This window comes from Oculina patagonica, chromosome 10 (assembly GCF_052425735.1).
Source record: "Oculina patagonica isolate OP01 chromosome 10, crgOcupat, whole genome shotgun sequence".
Taxonomy (NCBI): Eukaryota; Metazoa; Cnidaria; class Anthozoa; order Scleractinia; family Oculinidae; genus Oculina; species Oculina patagonica.
The window spans coordinates 19,336,087-19,355,485 of NC_135767.1; the positions used below are offsets into that span (position 1 = coordinate 19,336,087).

Consider the following 19,399-nt stretch of genomic DNA (forward strand, 5'->3'; position numbering starts at 1 on the left):
CACTGAGGTTTTGATAATGTACTAAGATATTGTCCAAATGAAAGTGCGACCTTGTTTAAATCTGGACTTAGTGTACTAGACACGGGCCGAACTACATTATGTTCTTGCACTGAAGGTGTGGCATTCTGCAAGGGTTGTTCTCGCTCAGTATCAGCGCGGATATCTGTATGAGGATCACCATCAGGAACTACAACAACTTTTTCAATGTTCACTGCTTTAAGTTCTTTGTCTGTTGTTAAGTGCCGTAACTTTAGTAAGTCTTGACGACCGTGAACATGACCAACAACAAGAAAGGGTCCATCATACCTTCTGATAAAGCGGCTAGCTGCTCCTTTGGCAGTTGAACTTGGGGGAGGAAGTCGGACAAAAACTCGTTTTCCATCTGGCACATGAAGATCTCTTGAATTCATGTCATAATATTCTCGCTGAGTTCTTTTTAGATCTGCTTTGATTCTATCAAAGTTCTTTCGTGCCGCAATTGACCGTTTGATGAGCTCTCTGGCATATGAAGACTGGGAGAGAGGTGCAGGTGGCAAATCAAATGAGAGCACCTCTGGAGAGGGAGCATGTCTTCCAAAGACCAGGAAGAAAGGAGTCACGTGATCTGTTCCAGGTATTGGTGAGGTGTTGTGAGCATAGGTTGCAGGTTGTAAGAAGTCTTCCCACAGTTGTTGATTTTTCTCACAGTAAATGCCTAATGCAGAGTTTAACCATCGGTGCACACGCTCCGTAGAGCCATTTAGACGAGGGCGGTAACTTGTGGTGAAAACATGTTCGAGAATAACATTCTGTGGAATATCTGATTGTTTACGTTTGCACTCAACTGCAAGGGTGGTTGTATACAGAGACTGAAGGTCAGGGACAAGCTGTTCCGGAATAGTTTCAGGTGAAGTTGATGTCAGATTACAGACTGATGCATGACAGGAACGAGCAGGAAGAAGTTGATCATTGGCAGCACTTAATTGAAATGGACCACTCAAAACTCTAACACCGGGCTGAATTTCTTGACCGTGAACCCATAAATCTGAGTGGGAGAGTGCCATGAGTGAAGTACCAAGCGTAAGGTAAACAGAGACAAAGTTCAGACCACGATTTAGTTTAGAAGTTCCAGTTGAATGGCCTGGGAATGGAGCTCCTGTGAGTAAACAGGTGACACCAGCATGAGGGTTGTCTTGAGGCGATGCTTCTGTGAGAGGATTCTGGAGAGAACAGGTGATTTTGAAGGACATGCTGGGATGTCGAAAGTGGATGCTTGGGGCAGCGTGATCCACTAAGGCCTGTGTAGAGTGCAAGTGGTTTTCTCCGAAAAGAATGGGCCAGGAAAGACCAGGAACAACTAACATCTGAAATGTGGTTTCTTTGCCATTGTTCCACTGTATTGGAATTTCCATTGTGCCAATGGCGTGCAGCTGAGACTTTGCGTCAGCAACAGAGACAGCAACTGGTTTTTCAAGTGACTGATACTTCAACTGTGGACATTTAGAGGCAACATGATCAGCATGGGAACGACTTACAAGAGACACGGAGCAGCAACTGTCCAGAGGTAGAGGAAGTTTCTTTCCAGCGGAGACAACAGGAGTCCAGAGGATATGGCGCTCTTTGAGTGTACCCCCAGGGTTGGCAACAGCGGGTAAGCCAAATACGACCTGTTCTTGAGTGGAACTGGAAGGAGGAAATTCACTATCCGAGGGTTCGTTCGAGGGTGGGATTCCCGCCATTAGAGATTGGGTTGGCAAGTTCTTGTGGCGAAGAGCTTTACATCCCCATTTGTGACACTGAGAACATTTATGAAGTCTTCCAGCTGAACACTTGTTGTTTGCTTGCTCACAATTCGCAGAAAGAAGCCTGTTAAAGTTGCGGCATATTTCTGGAGGTTTCTTATTCTTCTTGGCTGGTCGCTGAGGACAGTCTCGAGCCGAGTGTTGGGTGTGACCGCAAATCCAACAGGATCGTTGTTGCTGAGATGGCAGATTGTTTTGAAATTGCTCAGGAGTGCTGACTAAGGCAGAACGCTGTGGGGTTTCCTGGAATACTGTCGAAGGCGTAGGCGATTCATTCGCAGAAGTGATGAAGGAATGTTCGATTCGTCGAGCGGCGTCGATGGCTTTTTCGAGCTCTGCTACGTTCTGGGCTTGGAGAATTAAAGGACGAGCGATATGCGGTTGTAGCTTGGAGATAAACTGCGAAGTAACGTAAGTTGGACAGGATTTGTGGAGACTCTCGCCTAGTTTTTCGAGTTGGTGAAGGATATTCTTGTACTTGAAAGCGAATTCGTCGACAGATTCTGAGGGATCTTGTTTCATTGCACTCAATTCAGAAGCCAAACGGCGGCATTTGGAGTCGGTAGGTTCTTGGAATTCTTTTCGTAAACTTGCGAGATACAATTTTAACTGTTCCTCCGGCGGTTTCTCAGCAAAACCCTCTGTACCACGGCAAAACGACAACACTGAACGTGGCCACTCGCCGATGCACTGTTGTTCGAGCAGCGATAGACGTACAGTGACAGGAAACTGAGACGTTTGCTCTTGAAAACGATCTAGGAAATCGCCGATGTCATCTTGTACTTTCGTATCTTGACGGAAAGTAGGTAACTGGAGCGTCGGTAGGCGCAAGGTTGGAGAAGAAATAGCTTGATGTTCAGGCGGGTGAGCTTGTGAAGCAGCGGCCGCAGTGGTTTGTGCAGTGTGAACGGCTTGAATTGCGCCAACAAGTCCCTTGACAACTTCGCTTAAACCGGAAACGACTCCTTGAAGTTCTTCGATAGTAGCTGGCATATTTGAAGCCTCGGGTTTTCCACCACTTTGTAGACGGAAGAGTCGTTGTTCACACTAAACACAAAGGCCTTTATTGAACGATCAGCGAACGTACTAGATTCGACAACATGGATGACTGCTCGACTACATGTGCTCTCTGATAACCGGTTTCGACCGGTTACGCGACTACGTAATGCTACGTTACGTAAGGGTCACGACGTGTCCCACTACAATATCCGGGGGGCGGGGGGTCTTATAACCGGATGAATTTTTTTGTTTCCAGGATGATGGGCCTATAACCGGGGGGGCTTACGGTATGACTAATGAGCTATATAGGTATGTGCCGCTGTGAAGGGTATCATTTTCAAGTAGTTTAGTCTGGGATAGGGTATAGAAATCAGAGAGTTTTGGTCTAGAATATGGTATCATTTTCCGGGAAACTTATCAGTGGTATGAAGAATAAAATTCCAGAATAGGAATAGAAACTCGGAGGAGAAAGAGGCTTTCTTAGACGTAAATAAAATTATTGCGGCATCGTTGTTGACAGATGGCTTTCCATGAAAACACTCGTAGTTATACAGTTCTCAAGAAAAGGCAAGTCTGGGATTTTTGGTGTCTAGTCTAGAATAGAGTCCCCTTTCCGCCCGGGGTTTTGGTGCAGTATAAACCGCCTGTCGTGCGGCTTACACTTCATGGTGCGAAAATTGACAAATCTGCAGTTTGTTTTTTGCGAACAAGTTTTGACGACTGGTTGTGTGGAATACTCGTGGACATTAGCCTGTGTACAGCCGTCCCGCTCCTCTCAAAAAAATCGAGGGGAGCGGGACGGCTGTACACAGGCTAATCATGGGACATTTCTTTTCGGTGATTCAGTTTTCATTGCCAAAGCAGAAGTCGAGAAAAACGTGAATTTCACGGTACATTAAATTTTGCTTTCAGTCCATTCAAACAGTTCTCTTCTTGCTGATTGCAATCGTGCGCCTGCGTTCTTGTGTTTAACAAGATTTGACCCTTTTAAGTTCAGTCTCCCCGGCCTTTTAACCACAGTCATTTTTCAACCATAATAAGTCCAAAATAAGTTCCCTTTTGACCACGGTCATTTTTCAACCATATCAACTCCAAAATGAGTTCCCTTTTTACCAAGGTCATTTTTCAACCGTATCAACTTCAAAATGAGTTCCCTTTTTTCAAGGCCATTTTCAACCATATCAACTCCAAATTGAGTTCCCTTTTTCCAAGGCCATTTTTCAACCACATGATCGAACTACGAAATGTGTTGTACCTCGAGTTATATTTTTCAAATATTTTTTTAATTATACGAGACATTGATTTTAATGGACTACATGTAGTTTAAACAAAAGGTGGTTATATTTATTTAGTGTTTTCACAATGACGTGAAATACAGAAGCAGACCTGTCTTTAAAATATGCTACCTATTTTAACAATTTTTAAAATACTTTGCATATTTCGGTTACACACAACAACGGCTGAAAAATTATATTGCTAGAATTTATGGGACAAATAAAATATTTTTTATTATAATAATTTCAGCCTATAACGGAAATACGATAACTTAACTTCGTCAAAACCCAATCCTGGGCGAAGTGTAAGGACCTTTCTTCACCTAAGAGTTTTTTTAAAGTTCTTTTGTCACTTGAATTTGTAGCAATTTAATCTTACTAAGAACCTTGTCCGCTTTGGAAAACAACTTTATACAACTAGGGCTATCAAGTGTGAGCACACCTCTGCTATTTATTTACAAAAAGTTATATTACTAGGTCGTAGTTCTGTTGTTGCCTTTTTCGTTGGTTTCCTAGCAATAAGTTAAAAACCAACACCACTTTCAGCTCTATAAAGTCTATAAAATACCGATATACATAACGTGAAATACTTCGCAAATACCTAGGCAAAATGACCTGTTTCTATACAAGCTCTAATATACAAATTTATTATACAAGCGCGCGAACAATTGTATGGTTGTTTACCTTTCAAATGGGAAGCAAAAACTCCGAACGGAGATTTGTCAAGTTTCGCCGGAGTTTTGCCGGTGAGCCAAGGTAGAAATAAATATAATTTCACGCATTTCTTTTTCGTTAAGATTGCATTTTGGGTATTGGAGGCCCTACAAAAATTCCCGCTTATCCTGAAAGTTTTTTTTGGGTCAGGCAAGCAAAAATTGTCTTCCTGAGATTTTAAACGAGATTTCAAGATTCTGTTGCAAAATGCATATGATAAACAACCAGTAAAACACGTTTTGTTATAAGTCTGGTCCGTTGAAGTTGATTATATCGGCTGTAAGACTGTAAAGTTTTTCAACAGTTATTGGTCACTTTCGATCCGTCTATCGACTGACAACAACTTTTCACTTGACTCTGAAGATGACTTACGCTCAGGTTGTCGAAACGTCAGTCACCAACAACTGTTCTTCTCAGAACTACTCTCACCCGGACGATCACACTATACGAACTACCGATACTCCAGGGCTCAAATCATTTACTATATCAGTCTTTTTATCAACAATAGTCCATTTTACAGTTGGCTGGCGAGTGACCTGGCCTTTGAATGGTAGTGAGGCTGGAGGTGACCTTGCATTGATACAAACCTCCCTGCTTTATTATGTAAATGCAAACTGGTTAGCATCAGAACAGCATGATCTACACAAAAAAGCAGTGAGGTCTGTATCAAAACAAGGTCACCTCCAGCCTCACTTCCATTCAAAGGCCAGGTCACTGAGCAGACAACTGTAAAATGGTCTATTTCCTTAGCTCTCCACAGTGCCTAGTCTTTAACTGCTTCTGCGCGAGTGGAAGCGACCGCAGACACATTGACAAAAAAATGCAGTTTCGTCAAGTTCGGCTCCCTAACATTCAATGCCCAGTTGCACTAGCAAGTCATTGAGCAAGTTAAGTTTTCTTTCGCTGTCAAACTGCGCCTCCTCTTCGTCGTCTTCTGTGATGTTGGGAAGAACGCCTTTGTATAAGTGAAAGCGAATATCGTCCACAATCGGGATAGAATCAGTCTGCTGGCGGTCACGGACTGAAGACGCGTCCTCAAGGATCAGTGAGTGAAATTCTTCGTCGGGGATTATCTGTTAAAGCATACAAACGATTAATTATGTAAAACAGTAAAAATCCACATGTATAGAACGAGAACATAAAATGTAATTTTCATGGACACCCCCTTTTCATAAGAACCTTTTTAGACCCTATTTAGCCTAAAAAATTTTCAATAGGTTCTTATTTAGTTCTTATTTTACAGAAACAAAGGGAAAAATGAAAATACAGACAACGGCAGCAATGTCGACAGAATGCTCTATGATGATTTTAATCATCATAATAAAATAAAGAAAGATAATAAATTTTAAACCGAGTAGTAAAATCATATGGGATTAGATTTTCATTACATTTGTCTTAATTTTTTTTGCAGGCGGTTTGCCCTTTGTATAGCGCCCCCACCCCCCCCCCCAAAAAAAATGGGGGGCTTCAGCCCCCCCCCCCACAACACATTTCAGTGCCGAAAGTATCGTTAGCGCAACATAATCGTCTGAACTGCCTAGTTATGCATTGTCAAAATCGATTACAGATACACCGGACGATGTTAAGATTGCAAAGAGGTCAACTTCGAATTCGCAAAAGACATTTTGGGAAATATAAGTAGGGGTATGCGCCCCTCGGGTGGGAAGGGGGGGCTGCTTGGTGTTCGACAAACACCCCCCCCCCTCCCACGTTTAAAAAGGCTCCAGCGCCCCTATTTAGTTTATTTCTCACCTTTTCGAGATGTTTGCTGATGTATTCGCAGCAATCCGCCTCAAGTCTTAGCAAATCAAAAAGGCGCGCAGTCCTCAAAACGGTCAAAACGTTTTCTGTGTCGAGAAACATGCTGATTACACGCGCGCAAAGACGCTTGAGGCCAGGCAGTAGATAGACATCAGCAAAACATAACACGCTGTAAACGTTTTCTTCAGTTACCTGAGTAAAAAAAAGACAAGACAAACATCAAAAAGAAAATAAACGAAAATTGCAATACAATTAGAATTTCAGTTAGCAATAGAGTGGTTTTTACTTAAGTGTCAAAAGTAATTCGCATTTACTTTGGTTTTGCATTACTACGTTTATTGATTGGTTTAAAAAAACCTCGCGTCACCTTATCAACCAATCACAAATGGAACAAAACCAATCGTGACTCACTCGCACGCGTTTTCCCGCGCTTCGTACCGGCGTCATGTATTTGCTTCGAGTTATGATTGAATTACTGGGTTCCCTGTGTCTTCTGTGATTGGAGAGAGAAGTTGTTTGTAATTTCGTTTTGGTTTTACGACACTTAATCGAAAATCGTTCTAAAATGAACAATTAACCCTATTCAGACCGGGCTTTTTTTGGTCTTTTCAGACCGGGGTAACTTCCAGAATATTTAAGCAATCACAATGAAACTTACAGGATATATAGTATGTCCCAAAATCTATCTTTTGGTATATGTCACGTGGGATGATGACGTCACATCACGTGACAATTACATCATAATGTCAAAACAGCCGCCATCTTGGATCCGCCATCTTGGATTTCGAAATTTTTTCAAAACGTCAGAAAACCGCCCAAAATTTACTGGAAAATACTCAAAACCAATAAAAATGTGCTTAAAACCCGTAAACAGGTAAAAATAATTGCTTTAAAGTTATTTTTCCTTAATAGAAACACGAAAATTACAAATTTGGGAAAACATGCCTGTCAAAATGCCGTTGCCATGGTGACGTCAAGTTCTTGACACAACAACCTACCCTACCAAATTATTCCCAGATAAATTTTAGATAAAGTCGCAAAGTTTGGCAGCGTTTGGTTGAATATTAAAAAAGTTATAAGCGTTTAAAGTCGGCGCGGGCACTTTCCGCCCCCCCCCCCCGGTCTGGATAGGGTTAACCAAATAACCAAAACCAAAGTTTGATTTCCATATCGACGCTTACAATGGCTTGATTACGAAAAATTAAAAGAAAATCCTCTCCCAGAATTTCACTCGACGTTCTTCGCGCTGCTATCCAACAAACCGAACATCCGAACAGACCAGAAAACACATTTAGCATGTTATTTAGCTACTTGTGTCCTATTTTTGAGAAATTGAAAAAAAAAAAATAGAGTCGAAAAAAATAGAGTCTGAGAAGAAAATATAGTGCGCATGCTGAAACTTAAATTTTTAGTTCCCGCGACACAAATATATATAAATTTTGGCTGTTCAAAAATCTCGTAAAATCCGTGTCATAGTTCCTTTAAAATTAGGCACAGAAATTTAAATTGGTGCTCACCAAAGCTTCATCTTGATAAATAAATGCCACAACAGCCGCAAACACGTCTGGTGCTACATCGTTGAGATAAACTTCAGGTATGGACGGACTGAATAGCTGTTTTCCAGGAGAAGTCGATTCCGAAAAGTGCCCATCTAATAACGCTCGGAAATAATCACTTCTACCACAGAAAAACACCTTCAAAAAGAAAACAAACAAACAAACAAAGAGTTTAATGTTTGGCGTGTACATGTTGTAGGTTATTATTTTTTCCAGGTTAAATCCGTTTTTAACCTAGGTTTATCTGTTTTAAACATCGTATAATATCAGCGGTTTACTGAAAAACTCAGTTCAGTAGAAATATTACCTAAAACTAAAGTTGTCCGACTTTAAACGTGCAAACTGACTCCATCCGCGGGAAACTATTTACATAACCATGCAGCAATTATCTTCCACAAACTAACTAATATTCACACCACGATACCACATTTTACCTTGTTAATGATGTTCGGACAACTTTAGCTTTATCTGTTTTAACTTGAAAACTAAACGCTCCTAAAACAGTTTGTATTTATTTGTTAGGATTACCTTTTATGAATTCAAATCATTTTACGTGATTAAATGAGCGTGATCTTCAGGTTGAAACAGAATAACCTTGGTTGAAAATGGATTTAACCTGAAAACCAGTTTATTCTACAACATACATAGAGTTCATAATGTTCTTCTACAAATCGTCATTTCCGTCAAATTAAAACGTTTCGAAACGTTTCTAAAGTGTGGTCAAATTTGAGGCACCAAATTTTAAATTGGAACAACAAATATGTCGATAAACAGGCAGGGAAACAGTGAACAAAAGTTTGGTTGCACTTTCCCAAGTTGATAAAATAATAGGTGCTAATATAATTTGCGACTCAAACCACGGAAAGGTCAATTTAGCAGACAGAAAAGAGGGTAGCAAAGGGTTTTTGCGTGACGCGTGAAAAGGCCAAAAATGAAATCGTGACGCGTGAAAATAGGGCAAAAATTAGACCGTGACGCGTGAAAATAGCTAGAAAAGGCACGTGATTCGTGAATTCTGCTGTTTCAAGTATACGTGACACGTGAATTTGGTTAAAATTTGTGCGTGAAATGGGATGACAACACCCCCTTTGCTCACTCACTCTCATCCTCATCGAGCCCATGAGGACTCTTGAGGCCGGTACCCTCAGAAAAATACTAAACAAAAGCTTGAAGTTTCACACTCCACATTGATAAGATAATAAAATAATATCTACAATAAAAATACCAATAATAATGATGATCATGATAATAATGACGCAAGAAGCTATGTTTAGCGTCTGACCTTATGGCAGTAAAATCTGTAGTTGTCCACAATAAAACACACGTCAGCATAAACAGGGGGCTCCTCACAGAAAACTGAAACTGAATAAAAGAAACAAAAACAACTGTTTTTACTGCGTTGCTAAACATTCTCATTCTGCTTAATGATATAGTAAAATGTTTCTAAACCTCAATTTTCATTGGTCCCATAATTGTACTGTTCTCCGTAGATTTGCCCCTTAAATTGTGTACCTCGACTGGTCCCTGAATTAAGACTTGAATTAGATGTGTTCTAAAATAAATGTGTTCCTTTATACTAAATATAGTCCCCTTAAAGTATGAACCTCTTTTGGACCTAAAATCGTACACCACTATTTTCTTTTACTTAATCAGTTGATTGATTTCTTCTTTTGGCTCCCTCTTGTGAGCACCTAATGACCCAAGAGTCAGACAAACGACTGTTGACTTTTGTTTCGCGACTCACTGGCACGCTAAATGTCTCGCAAAAATGACAGCAATACAGAAAGCGAAAATAGGAAAAAAAAATAGGAAAAAAAATACAAAAAGGAAAACACTTTATACGAACCGTCAAAAACATCCGAGGATATTTCAAACGGAAACGGCCTCGGGAATTGCTGAGGAAATAAAATAGAAACGTTTACATAATAGAATTGTATGTGTAGCAAATGTAGTTAAAGTAAAACCAACGATCACTTTTTGTTGTTAAGATCTAATAGACGAGTAACAACTACTGACAATGAACAATTACGTTTTAGACTTTGAAAGGTACGACAAGTACTGTGGTATATTGTGACTGCCATTTGCGCGAACCATAAAACGTTAAGAAACATTTATTTTTTACAAAAAAAACGTATAATTACATAGATAGAAAGTCGAAGAAAGAAGTCATGGCGAAACTATTCTTCTTCGCATACCGTAGAATTCCGGTTATAAGCCCTGGGCTTATACAACATCGTAAGGGTTTTGGGTGGGCTTATAAGCGGAGGGGCTTATATCCGGGAGGGCTTATAAGCGAAATGAAAAAAACGTTTCAAAACGAGCCACGGGAGTGTTGATGGAAACACGTTTTTAAGTAAAAAACACATAATAAAGCAACATTTAGCCCTATTCAGTACTGTCATCTGGAAGAGGGGGGCTTATATCCGGGGGGCTTATAACCGGATGTATTTTTTTTGTTTCCAGGATGATGGGCCTATAACTGGGAAGGCTTATAAGCAGAGGGGCTTATAACCGGAATTCTACGGTATGACCTTTGAGACAAGTGGGCCTGCAGCTTGAAACAAGTTAACAAACAAACCAACAATCAACAACAAAATTCAAACATCAACAGTCTACCTGGGAAGTAAAAGCGGGAGGCAAGGCGAACTCCGCCAATCGACCGAATGCTTCTTGTAGCCCTGTGGACTGGGACTCTGGTTCAATGCTCACCACTGTTATCGAGCGAGTTCTAGTTTTGGACATTCCTGTAATTCACAACAAGTTGTTACGCTCTGCTCAGGCTTTGTGGTTGGGTAGGGTGGCCGTGGGGTAAGGTAGGTAGGGTAGAATAGGAAAGGGTAGTATGGTGTGGCGTTGGGTAGGGAAGGGTAGGATATGGTAGGGTAGTATAGGGATAGTGTGTAGGGGGTAGAGAAAAGTAGGGTAGGGTTGGGTACATTAGGGTCGGATTGTGTAGTCAGGGAAGGGCGGGGCTGGGAGAGCTAAAGGTAGACGGGTGGTTTGGAATAACGACATACAGAATACACCTAAAAAGTCGGTCGGACAGGTTGCTGGTCGGCAAGGTTTGCTTGCTGATTTTTAAAGATTTTGATTCTCCGAGGGCAACGAAAGTTAAATTTAGCAATAAGCGAGAAAAAGCGAAAACTAGATTAACTATAAAACAAATAGCGAAATATCTCCTTACCAAACAGCTCGATGCTATTTAGTCTGATCTCTAGTTGTGATTTGAGATATTCCAGCTTGCACTGGCGCGCCAGTCGGAGGCAGTCATCAATCTTATCCATCTCGATATACACTCGATCCGTGTACAAGTATTGAAGAATTGCTTCAAAAGCCCAGGGTTTGACCTACAAAAAAGAAAAAAAGCTGTTACTAATAAATATCCGTGTGAATTTTTATTTTGCCTTCTATTCCACTCTGAATTTACGCGTTAATACAGTTCTCAGATTTTTCTGTTTATCCTTGTTTGTTCGACCGTAAAAAAAAAAAAAAAACAGCAAACGTATGTACGGTCGTATGAACGTATGCGCGGACAACCACGTGACAGTCTAAACTTTTTAGGTCTTAGGTATGGGGCTCCGCTAAAAGCAAGGTTTTCACACGTATATCAAAAAAATAAGATTACACTCCACACCACACAATTAATCCTTGGTCTCCTCGGGAAGCAATTAGTGTTTTTTTTTACCCTTTATTAGAATCTCGATGTTTCCCAAGAAGGTGAAAAGAGAAAAAAACGAGGCTGAGGAAAACAAAACTAGCACGTTTCCCGAGGGATAATTCGTAAGAGTTTGTTATAAATCGTCGAAAAGTAAAATTAAATCGAACGAACATTACATCTAACAAAAATGTATGATAACTTACGGGCTACAATTCGACAGCTGTAGAATGTATCGTACGTCATAAGTTGTTCCCACGGGACCGACAGGGAAACGACTAACGAAAATACGCGCGTGTTTAATCCAAATAAACTACAGCGATTTTAATAGTTATAGTACTAATCATCAGCAGATGATCTTACCAGTTTGTGCTTGAGTTCAATGATGGGACGATCACGCCATTTGCTCATAAACATGTGAGCAAAGTATGAAGAACGTGCGGATAGAATCACACGGTGAGCAGGCAAAGGGACACCATGCACCAAGAAACACACGTCTGCATAGGGTGAATCTGCCAGACATCTGCAAACCAAATAAAAAAAAACAGCGGTTGCAAAGCTCCTGAACAGTAGCCTTCAGTAAACATAATTTTCTTTTCATGTGCTGAATTTGTAGTGTCTCAGAGACACCACACGGACTTTGTAGACTCTACAAGGTCCGTGATGACGTAGTGGCCACGTCATCATTATGTCATCAAGGTCACTGATGACGTAGTGACTACGTCATCAGTGTGGAATTTTTCTGGTCCACTTTTATACGTTACTCTGGCGGGAGAAGAATTATGCGCGTGTAAAGAGACGGCTATTTTCTTAGGGTGATGAGTAGGTGAAGTGAACCTTTAATACCTGAAGACCATTTTTTAAAATATATTTTCTCAAAAATCAAAACGACATTTTTTCTGCGACAAAATGAAAATGCTCAAAACGTCATTATAGGCGAATTAGACGGTACGATTTTGCTTACGATTATCACATGCGACACGCTTACGCCGTGACTTCAACGCGAATCGCGTCGTGTAAATCAACCTATCACATCCTTACGACAGACGCGTGCGCGTGTAAATGGTACTGAATCATGTCGTAGGCCTTGTCGTAAGCTTGTCACATGCAAGATAGTTGTACGGGGTAAATCGGCCCATACACTCCTTAACTAGGGTAAAGCAAAAAACTTAAAACATCGTCAGTCAGATAACCTTTTAAGAAGCACTATTAAATGAGGCTTATTCCTGGTCTCGTTATCAAATCAAAAACCAAATAAACTTCTAAATCTATTCAGCAAAGCCACCCCGCTTTCCTTGCTTTAAGCCAGGCCCGTAGGGTGGGGGGGGGGGGTTCGAGGGGTTCGAACGAACCCTCTTAAATTTTTTAAGTCGGTACTCTTTGCGGCTTGAATAGGTAAAATTTTTTACACAAAACAATCAAAAGACTGTGACTAGTTGATTTCACAGACAACTGCCTTCCTTGCCAGGATTATCGGAGGAAGCCGCATTATTTTGGCACTATAATGAGAAGTTCTAATCTTTTTGGTTAATTAATGTTCGTCTTGCTTTTCATCCTTGTCGTTCGATTGTCGTGGCGCCCGCGGCAATCAGATCTAGCGTTAGTTGGCTGTATAAGCAGGCATGCACATTTGTCAGAAACCAAATTTTTCATGATGTCTAAATGCACACACTCATTTCTGAACATTTTAGAATTTTTTTAAGAATGAAATTTACTTTCCGAAGAGCTAATATTGAAGGAAAATGCATCCCACCTCAGTAATGATGTCAAAATGCAGGAAATGGCACTTGAAAGAACCTAAATTTGCAAAATTACCTGGGGGGGATGCCAACAGACCACCCCAAGAGGCTCACGCCTTCGGAGCTAAAAAATAACTCCCAAAAAATGAAAGAACCCCCCTCAACAGAATCCACCCTACGGGCCTGTTTAAGCATTTACCTTCTTAGAAATTCTCTGTATGAGTCCCTTCTCATACATTCCGATGTGATTGCTTTGTAGCTCTTTAAAAGACTCCTTATCTTGTCTGTCAAGGCTGCATACAGACAGCGCTCCCCATCAAAGGTATTCGGCGCACAACGAGCCCCTTAAGAGAGAAAAAGTAAAAAAAAATCAACGTTATCTAACGTCCGTTCATTTTACTCTCTCTAAAGAAACGTTGCCATTTTCTGTCAAATCATTCATGGTGGATGTAACCGACTTATCAACGATTCTTGCAGTTGTTAAGTCAGTGGTATAATCCGAATACTCCCGAGAACTTCCGACAAGCACTCGGGGTTGTTCCGAAAGTTGTTACAACGAAACAAAACTACGAGGTTTGTATTTTTTCTCATCTAAATATCGTAAATTAAGGAAGAAACAGCCTATCAGGATTCCTCAATAAAAGTGACGTATTAATTGTAAAACAAGAAAAAACACGCAAACTGCGGTATAAAAAGAACATTACAAAAAAACGCGTTGTTTGAAAAAATATACCTTTTTACTTGACGTTTCGTATTCTTCTACATACATCTTCAGAAAAGACCGTATTGTACGCAAAAATGTTAGTGAAACACTGAAATCCAACCCTGTTGACAGCTATACCGCCTGCTTTGTAATCTCATTTTCCCCTTCCGTAGACTTCCCGCCCCGATTACTCCCTAGCTCGAGCTCCCCGATTCCCTTCCCCTATTAACTCTTCCACCCCCACTCAACCTGCCTCTCTTTGCAATTGAAACTGTCACATCAAACTCACCGTTCTGTAAAAGAAACTCTACCAATTCATGATGACCGCACAGACAGGCATAATATCTAAAATTGACGAGAAATTAGTACTGTACGCAAACCAGAAAATATTTTGAAGAAATAAAAACTAAATAGTTTATATAGTTTATATTTACAGTGGCGTGCTGTCCCAGCAGTCTCTAATGTTTAACTCTGTTTCTCCGTTTTCCACAAGGTATCTAAAAAAACGAATAAGAAAGTGAGAAAGACGTTGTTATAAATTTAATTCATTAAATTTACCTGTACCGCCAACCACTAGCTCAGTACCAAGAGGGAGTGGTCAGTGCTACGAGATAGAGCAGTTTTCAATTGATTGTCGTGTAAACAAAACAAAAATATCGCTCTGGCCAATTACAAATAACGCAAAAAAGCGAAGCAAATACATGAAGCCGGTGCGAAGCGCGGGAAAACGTATGTGAGCGACACGATAGGTTTTTGGCTTTACTTCTGATTGGCTAAGAAAGTGGCTAAAGTTTTTTTAAACCAATCACTAAGCGTAGTGATACAAAACCAAAGCGATTAATGTGAATTACATACGACACTCAAGTGAAAGCCACTCTTTGGCGCCATGAGCCAATGAGGACTTAAAGGAAATACACGTGACCAGCGCCATTGGTTTTGGTGAATTGAGATATTTGTTAACCAATCACAGAACGTAGCGAAAGTAAGCCCTTTGCGATTGGCTACGAAGTGCAGTTAGACATCTGATACATCAAGTTCTTATGATTACAGCCAAAAAAATTCAATGTTGAATAAAATTTGTCAGTTTATTGTCGCTACAAACTGCGCTTCCTTGCTTGTCAATCGCGTTAATTTCCTTCGTTTTTAAGTCGCGTTTACTTCCTGTAATAAGGTAAATCGTTCCAGTATGTGATAAACCTAGAACAAATTTTGTCAGTCAAGAGTAGGGTAAAAGCAAAGCTTTGCGTGGTTTTTTCTTTACCAGTCTATGCAAAAGTGAACAAATAAAGCACAGTATACACCGAAAAGACCTTTGAGAGCATAAAAACGCTTTAGAATTAAGCAAAACTTTAACTTAACGTTCCAGTCTATGTTATGCTCTATTCAACTATTGAGGTCGAGGAGGCAAGAAATTTTTTTTTATTTTTTTTTTTATTTTTTTTTTATTGCTATTATACACATAATACAATTACATTCACTTGTTATTACGAGGAGGCAAGAAATAGAAAAGAATAAATCTTGGGTTGTAAGGTCAAAAATAAGCACTGAATCCGGAAACGTTAGTGTTCCTTTTGTGGTTAATTTTAAAAAAGGGGTCGAAAAAAAAAAAAATGAGAAAAGGCGTGAAGGAATTGCTTTTTTATAATTTTTATGTGTCTGCGTTTTCATTTATTCATTAGTCTGCTAGTCTGGTTTTTTTGTGGTTCATACACTGTACATTAAGGTGGAAAACGACAACCAAAAACGTTTTGGCATTCCATAGTGAAAAGAAAAAAACCCCGCTATTTCGATATTTCGCTATTTGGTTTCGTTTTTCTGTTATTTGGTTTCGATGCTTTTGTTGGTGTTTGATTTCGCTATTTATTTATCTTTAATTCTTACTAGTTCACCAATAACATTGTATTGTGTACTGAAAAGAAATCAAACTTGGTCTTTTATTAAAAATAACAGTATTGCACTTTTCGTGTCATAATGTGCAGCAAAACGTTTTATGTACGCTCTGCCAAATACATGTATCCTAATAAGAGAGTTGCTCATGCCCCTCTCTTCACCCTGAGTTGTATAAATTGTAAGTACCCTTACAATTCATACAACTGGGTGAAGAGAAGCATTTAGCAAGTTGCTTAAAATGAAATACTTAATTAATACGGTGTAGGGTAATACAAATTTGCAGGCTATTGTAGAATCTGTAGTATCTTATCTAAGGATTTATAAGCAGGACACCAAGAAAACCACAGAACTTGATCATGAAGTAGCTTTAAGTTATTAGCACCAAACTCGATCAGTGCGAGCCTCTAAGCTCTACTTTAGTTATTAATTAACCTGTATTCATTTGTGGCTTCCCTTCAAATTGAAATTGATTTTGGAGCTGATTTTTGCATTTTTAAAGTACTTGTTTATAGTTGTAGAAAAGCAGTTTCAAATACCAACATAACTGTCAGGTAGGCCGGACTTCGTACCTCGTATGAGTTTTATAAACCATATAAAATCAGGCGGGCATGCTTACCGCCACGATGGATTTCTTGTTTAATTTTTGTTTTAATGATCAATCACAGCAGCTTGATGCTAAACTCTATAAGTATTCCTATTTGGTAACGCAAGTGCAAAAGCGTCAATAGACGTCTAAAACAAACGAGGCTTATGCATTAGTCAATTGAAATCCCGGCCCCCCGACCCCCGGGACTTACCGGGGATTTAACGCGTCCAAAGCCGGGATTTAACGCACTTTTAACGGCGCATTGGCCCCGGCGGGCGGTGGATTTAACAAAATGTCAGTAGACCGGGGCCGTGGAGCGGTCATTTAACAGCACGCGATCACCTGAAGCGGGGACGACAGCCGGGATTTAACATGAAGGACTAATGTTTTTCTCGTACGTTGTGAGGAATTTGTTCTAAGATGTCTTAACGCTTCTCCCTTGATAAAGCCTTTCGTGACGCCTGGCAAATAACACGAAAAGAAATTCGTGTATTGAAACGGCTCTGTAGGTTTGTAATGTTCTCGCACGTTAAGGGTAGACTCCTTGTGGAATATCCACCTTTGTACACTATCGTCTCCGAGAAAGTAGTTTCTGTTTCTGATATTTCAGCCGTGAATTTTGTCGAAGGATGAAAGCTGTTTGCCTTTAGAAGAAATTCTTCTATTTTGTTTCTTCTTGTGTCTCACATTGAAAAGACGTCGTCGATGGATCGTTTCCAAAAGATAGGTTTATTGCTACTTTGGCGGAGTATTTCGTTTCTTTTGGTGGTTTTTCGTGCCCATGGCTGTTCTATTGGTATAAAGCTAATCTTTTCATTGAATTTGAACGAGTTTTCCTTTAAGAATCAGACTTATTATCTCTCTTTAAAACCTGTTAGGTTCGGGAGGGTTCTTGATGAAATTCTTCGTATGCTTCGCATACAGTGTAATGAGACAAGGACGGCTTTTTTAGACTGTTTAGGCAGTGTAATCTTATCATTGGAGTTATTTAAGTCTGTCGCACGAAGCTTGTTTCTCGGTGTGCTATCCGGCTGAAGTAGATGGTCAAAAAAAGGCTGAAATACGTTCTGTAGGGCAATCACACCCGATATTATGGGTTTTCCGACAGGTGTGTTCATAATAGCTTATTTCGGGTTAGAAATTTGGCAATTGTGACTCTGACTACGAAAAATGATTTTCTTAGTTTTCTCAAAGTAAAAGGCTTTTGGCGGAAACAAACTACTTCAGGTTTCTTTCCTACCTTATAGCTATATATGGACAATAAATAAAAGAAATAGGATTGTTAACTTCTGTAACGAAATCAAGATTTTTTCCTCGCTTTTTCCTGAATATCGCTCTTGAGTTGTTTCTTTATTTAGTTGGGTTGTCCCCGCTAAGCGGGGCTTTTAACAGACTTCTTGGCCTCTAGGGCGGGGTTATGAGCCGAGTTTTAACACTTGGTAAATGTTAAATTCCCCGGTAAGTCCCGGGGGTCGGGGGGCCGGGGTTTCAATTGACTGATGCATTATTAAATCGACACATCGGCGGACATTCATCTTTTGCACTTTTGCAATGTACAAATTAACTTGCCTGATCTTGTTTCGAGAAAAGGCCTCAAGATGGCTGATTACCTTAGACTTCAGAACGTCTTGGAGTGAAAATATATGCAGAAATGTCATCTAAGTTAAATATACAACGGTCGGGGGTGACAGCATGCATAACTTGCATTTATATTAAAATGTCGCGTCAGTTGATATTATATCGCTATCAGCTGTATTTAGCCGTATTTAGCCGTAAAACGGTATCAAATGTTATGATACGAATGTCTTTCCAAGTTTTCACGCCGTCTTGCATGCAGGATTTTATTTTCTAAGCGAGAAAAGCGCTATAACCAATGATATATTGAGAAAATGAGCTCGTAAGCAGAATGAAATGTACAACGTCAGCTGCGTCAGTCACAAAATATTCGTGTATTTGTACTTCGATACGTTGCTTGTTTCAAAATCGTACAAAAAAGCCTACCTCACTCGATCGACATCTCCACGGCGGCAGCTCTGGAAAAGATCCATTCCAGGTATTTGGAAGCTTAACAGTCGCAGGAAAGGATTGTAGATCGCTGAAATATTCTGCGCGGTTTGTTTTGACGGTGGTTTGTTTACATCTTGAGCGCATGACACATGCATCCGCTGACCACACACAAATGGCTTCCAACTTCCAGTATTCTCGAAAATTTTAACTGACGAATCTGCTGAAATACAATGCCAAAACGTAGTAAGAAAGGATCTCAAGAGTCTGAAAGAGAAGCAAGACCTGCTGAATTGACTCTAGCAAGCTTTTTAACTGGATCACTCGCATCTAAAACTCCAAACGTTTCTCAAAGCAGTCAAAGTTCTGTCGAAGAAGCGGCCTCTTACGATCTAACAGACAGAGAAGAATCATCTGCTACGGGATCAAGCTTAAAACAAGAAGAAACGAAAAACGGAACTGTTGGGTTTTCAGTCAAACGCACAAAGAAAGGAAAGCTGCCGATTTCGTACGAAAACCGGGCCAAGGGCAAGAAAGTCACAGTGATAAGTAACGTTTCCGGCGATTCTGCTTTATTGCTTCAAGAACTTAAAAAGAAAATTGGAGCTGGAGGTGTTGTTAGAGGCGAAACTGTGGAAATACAAGGAGATCATCAAGTTGTGGTGGAAAAATTTTTAACTGGCCATCCTTGTTTGAAATAACTAAGGACGACAACAATTCGCTGCCCTCTCCTCTCC

At 40.2% G+C, this 19,399-nt stretch overlaps 2 protein-coding genes across 2 annotated transcripts; one reads left to right on the plus strand and one right to left on the minus strand.

The window, feature by feature from the left end:
* Window positions 1-4,099: 4,099 nt before the first annotated feature.
* Window positions 4,100-18,788, minus strand: LOC144629045 (ankyrin repeat and BTB/POZ domain-containing protein 1-like). The gene is made up of 12 exons (XM_078487209.1): window positions 18,660-18,788; window positions 14,617-14,679; window positions 14,472-14,527; window positions 13,679-13,823; window positions 12,104-12,263; window positions 11,270-11,432; window positions 10,702-10,829; window positions 9,932-9,980; window positions 9,368-9,447; window positions 8,047-8,223; window positions 6,521-6,721; window positions 4,100-5,841 (listed from the first exon to the last, which is right to left on the minus strand). The coding sequence occupies exons 1-12, from the start codon at window positions 18,704-18,706 to the stop codon at window positions 5,614-5,616; spliced, it is 1,497 nt and encodes a 498-aa protein (XP_078343335.1). The 5' UTR covers window positions 18,707-18,788; the 3' UTR covers window positions 4,100-5,613.
* A 59-nt stretch (window positions 18,789-18,847) lies between these two features.
* LOC144629225 (uncharacterized) lies at window positions 18,848-19,369 on the plus strand. Its single transcript, XM_078487458.1, has one exon. The coding sequence runs from the start codon at window positions 18,896-18,898 to the stop codon at window positions 19,361-19,363; it is 468 nt and encodes a 155-aa protein (XP_078343584.1). The 5' UTR covers window positions 18,848-18,895; the 3' UTR covers window positions 19,364-19,369.
* Window positions 19,370-19,399: the final 30 nt, after the last annotated feature.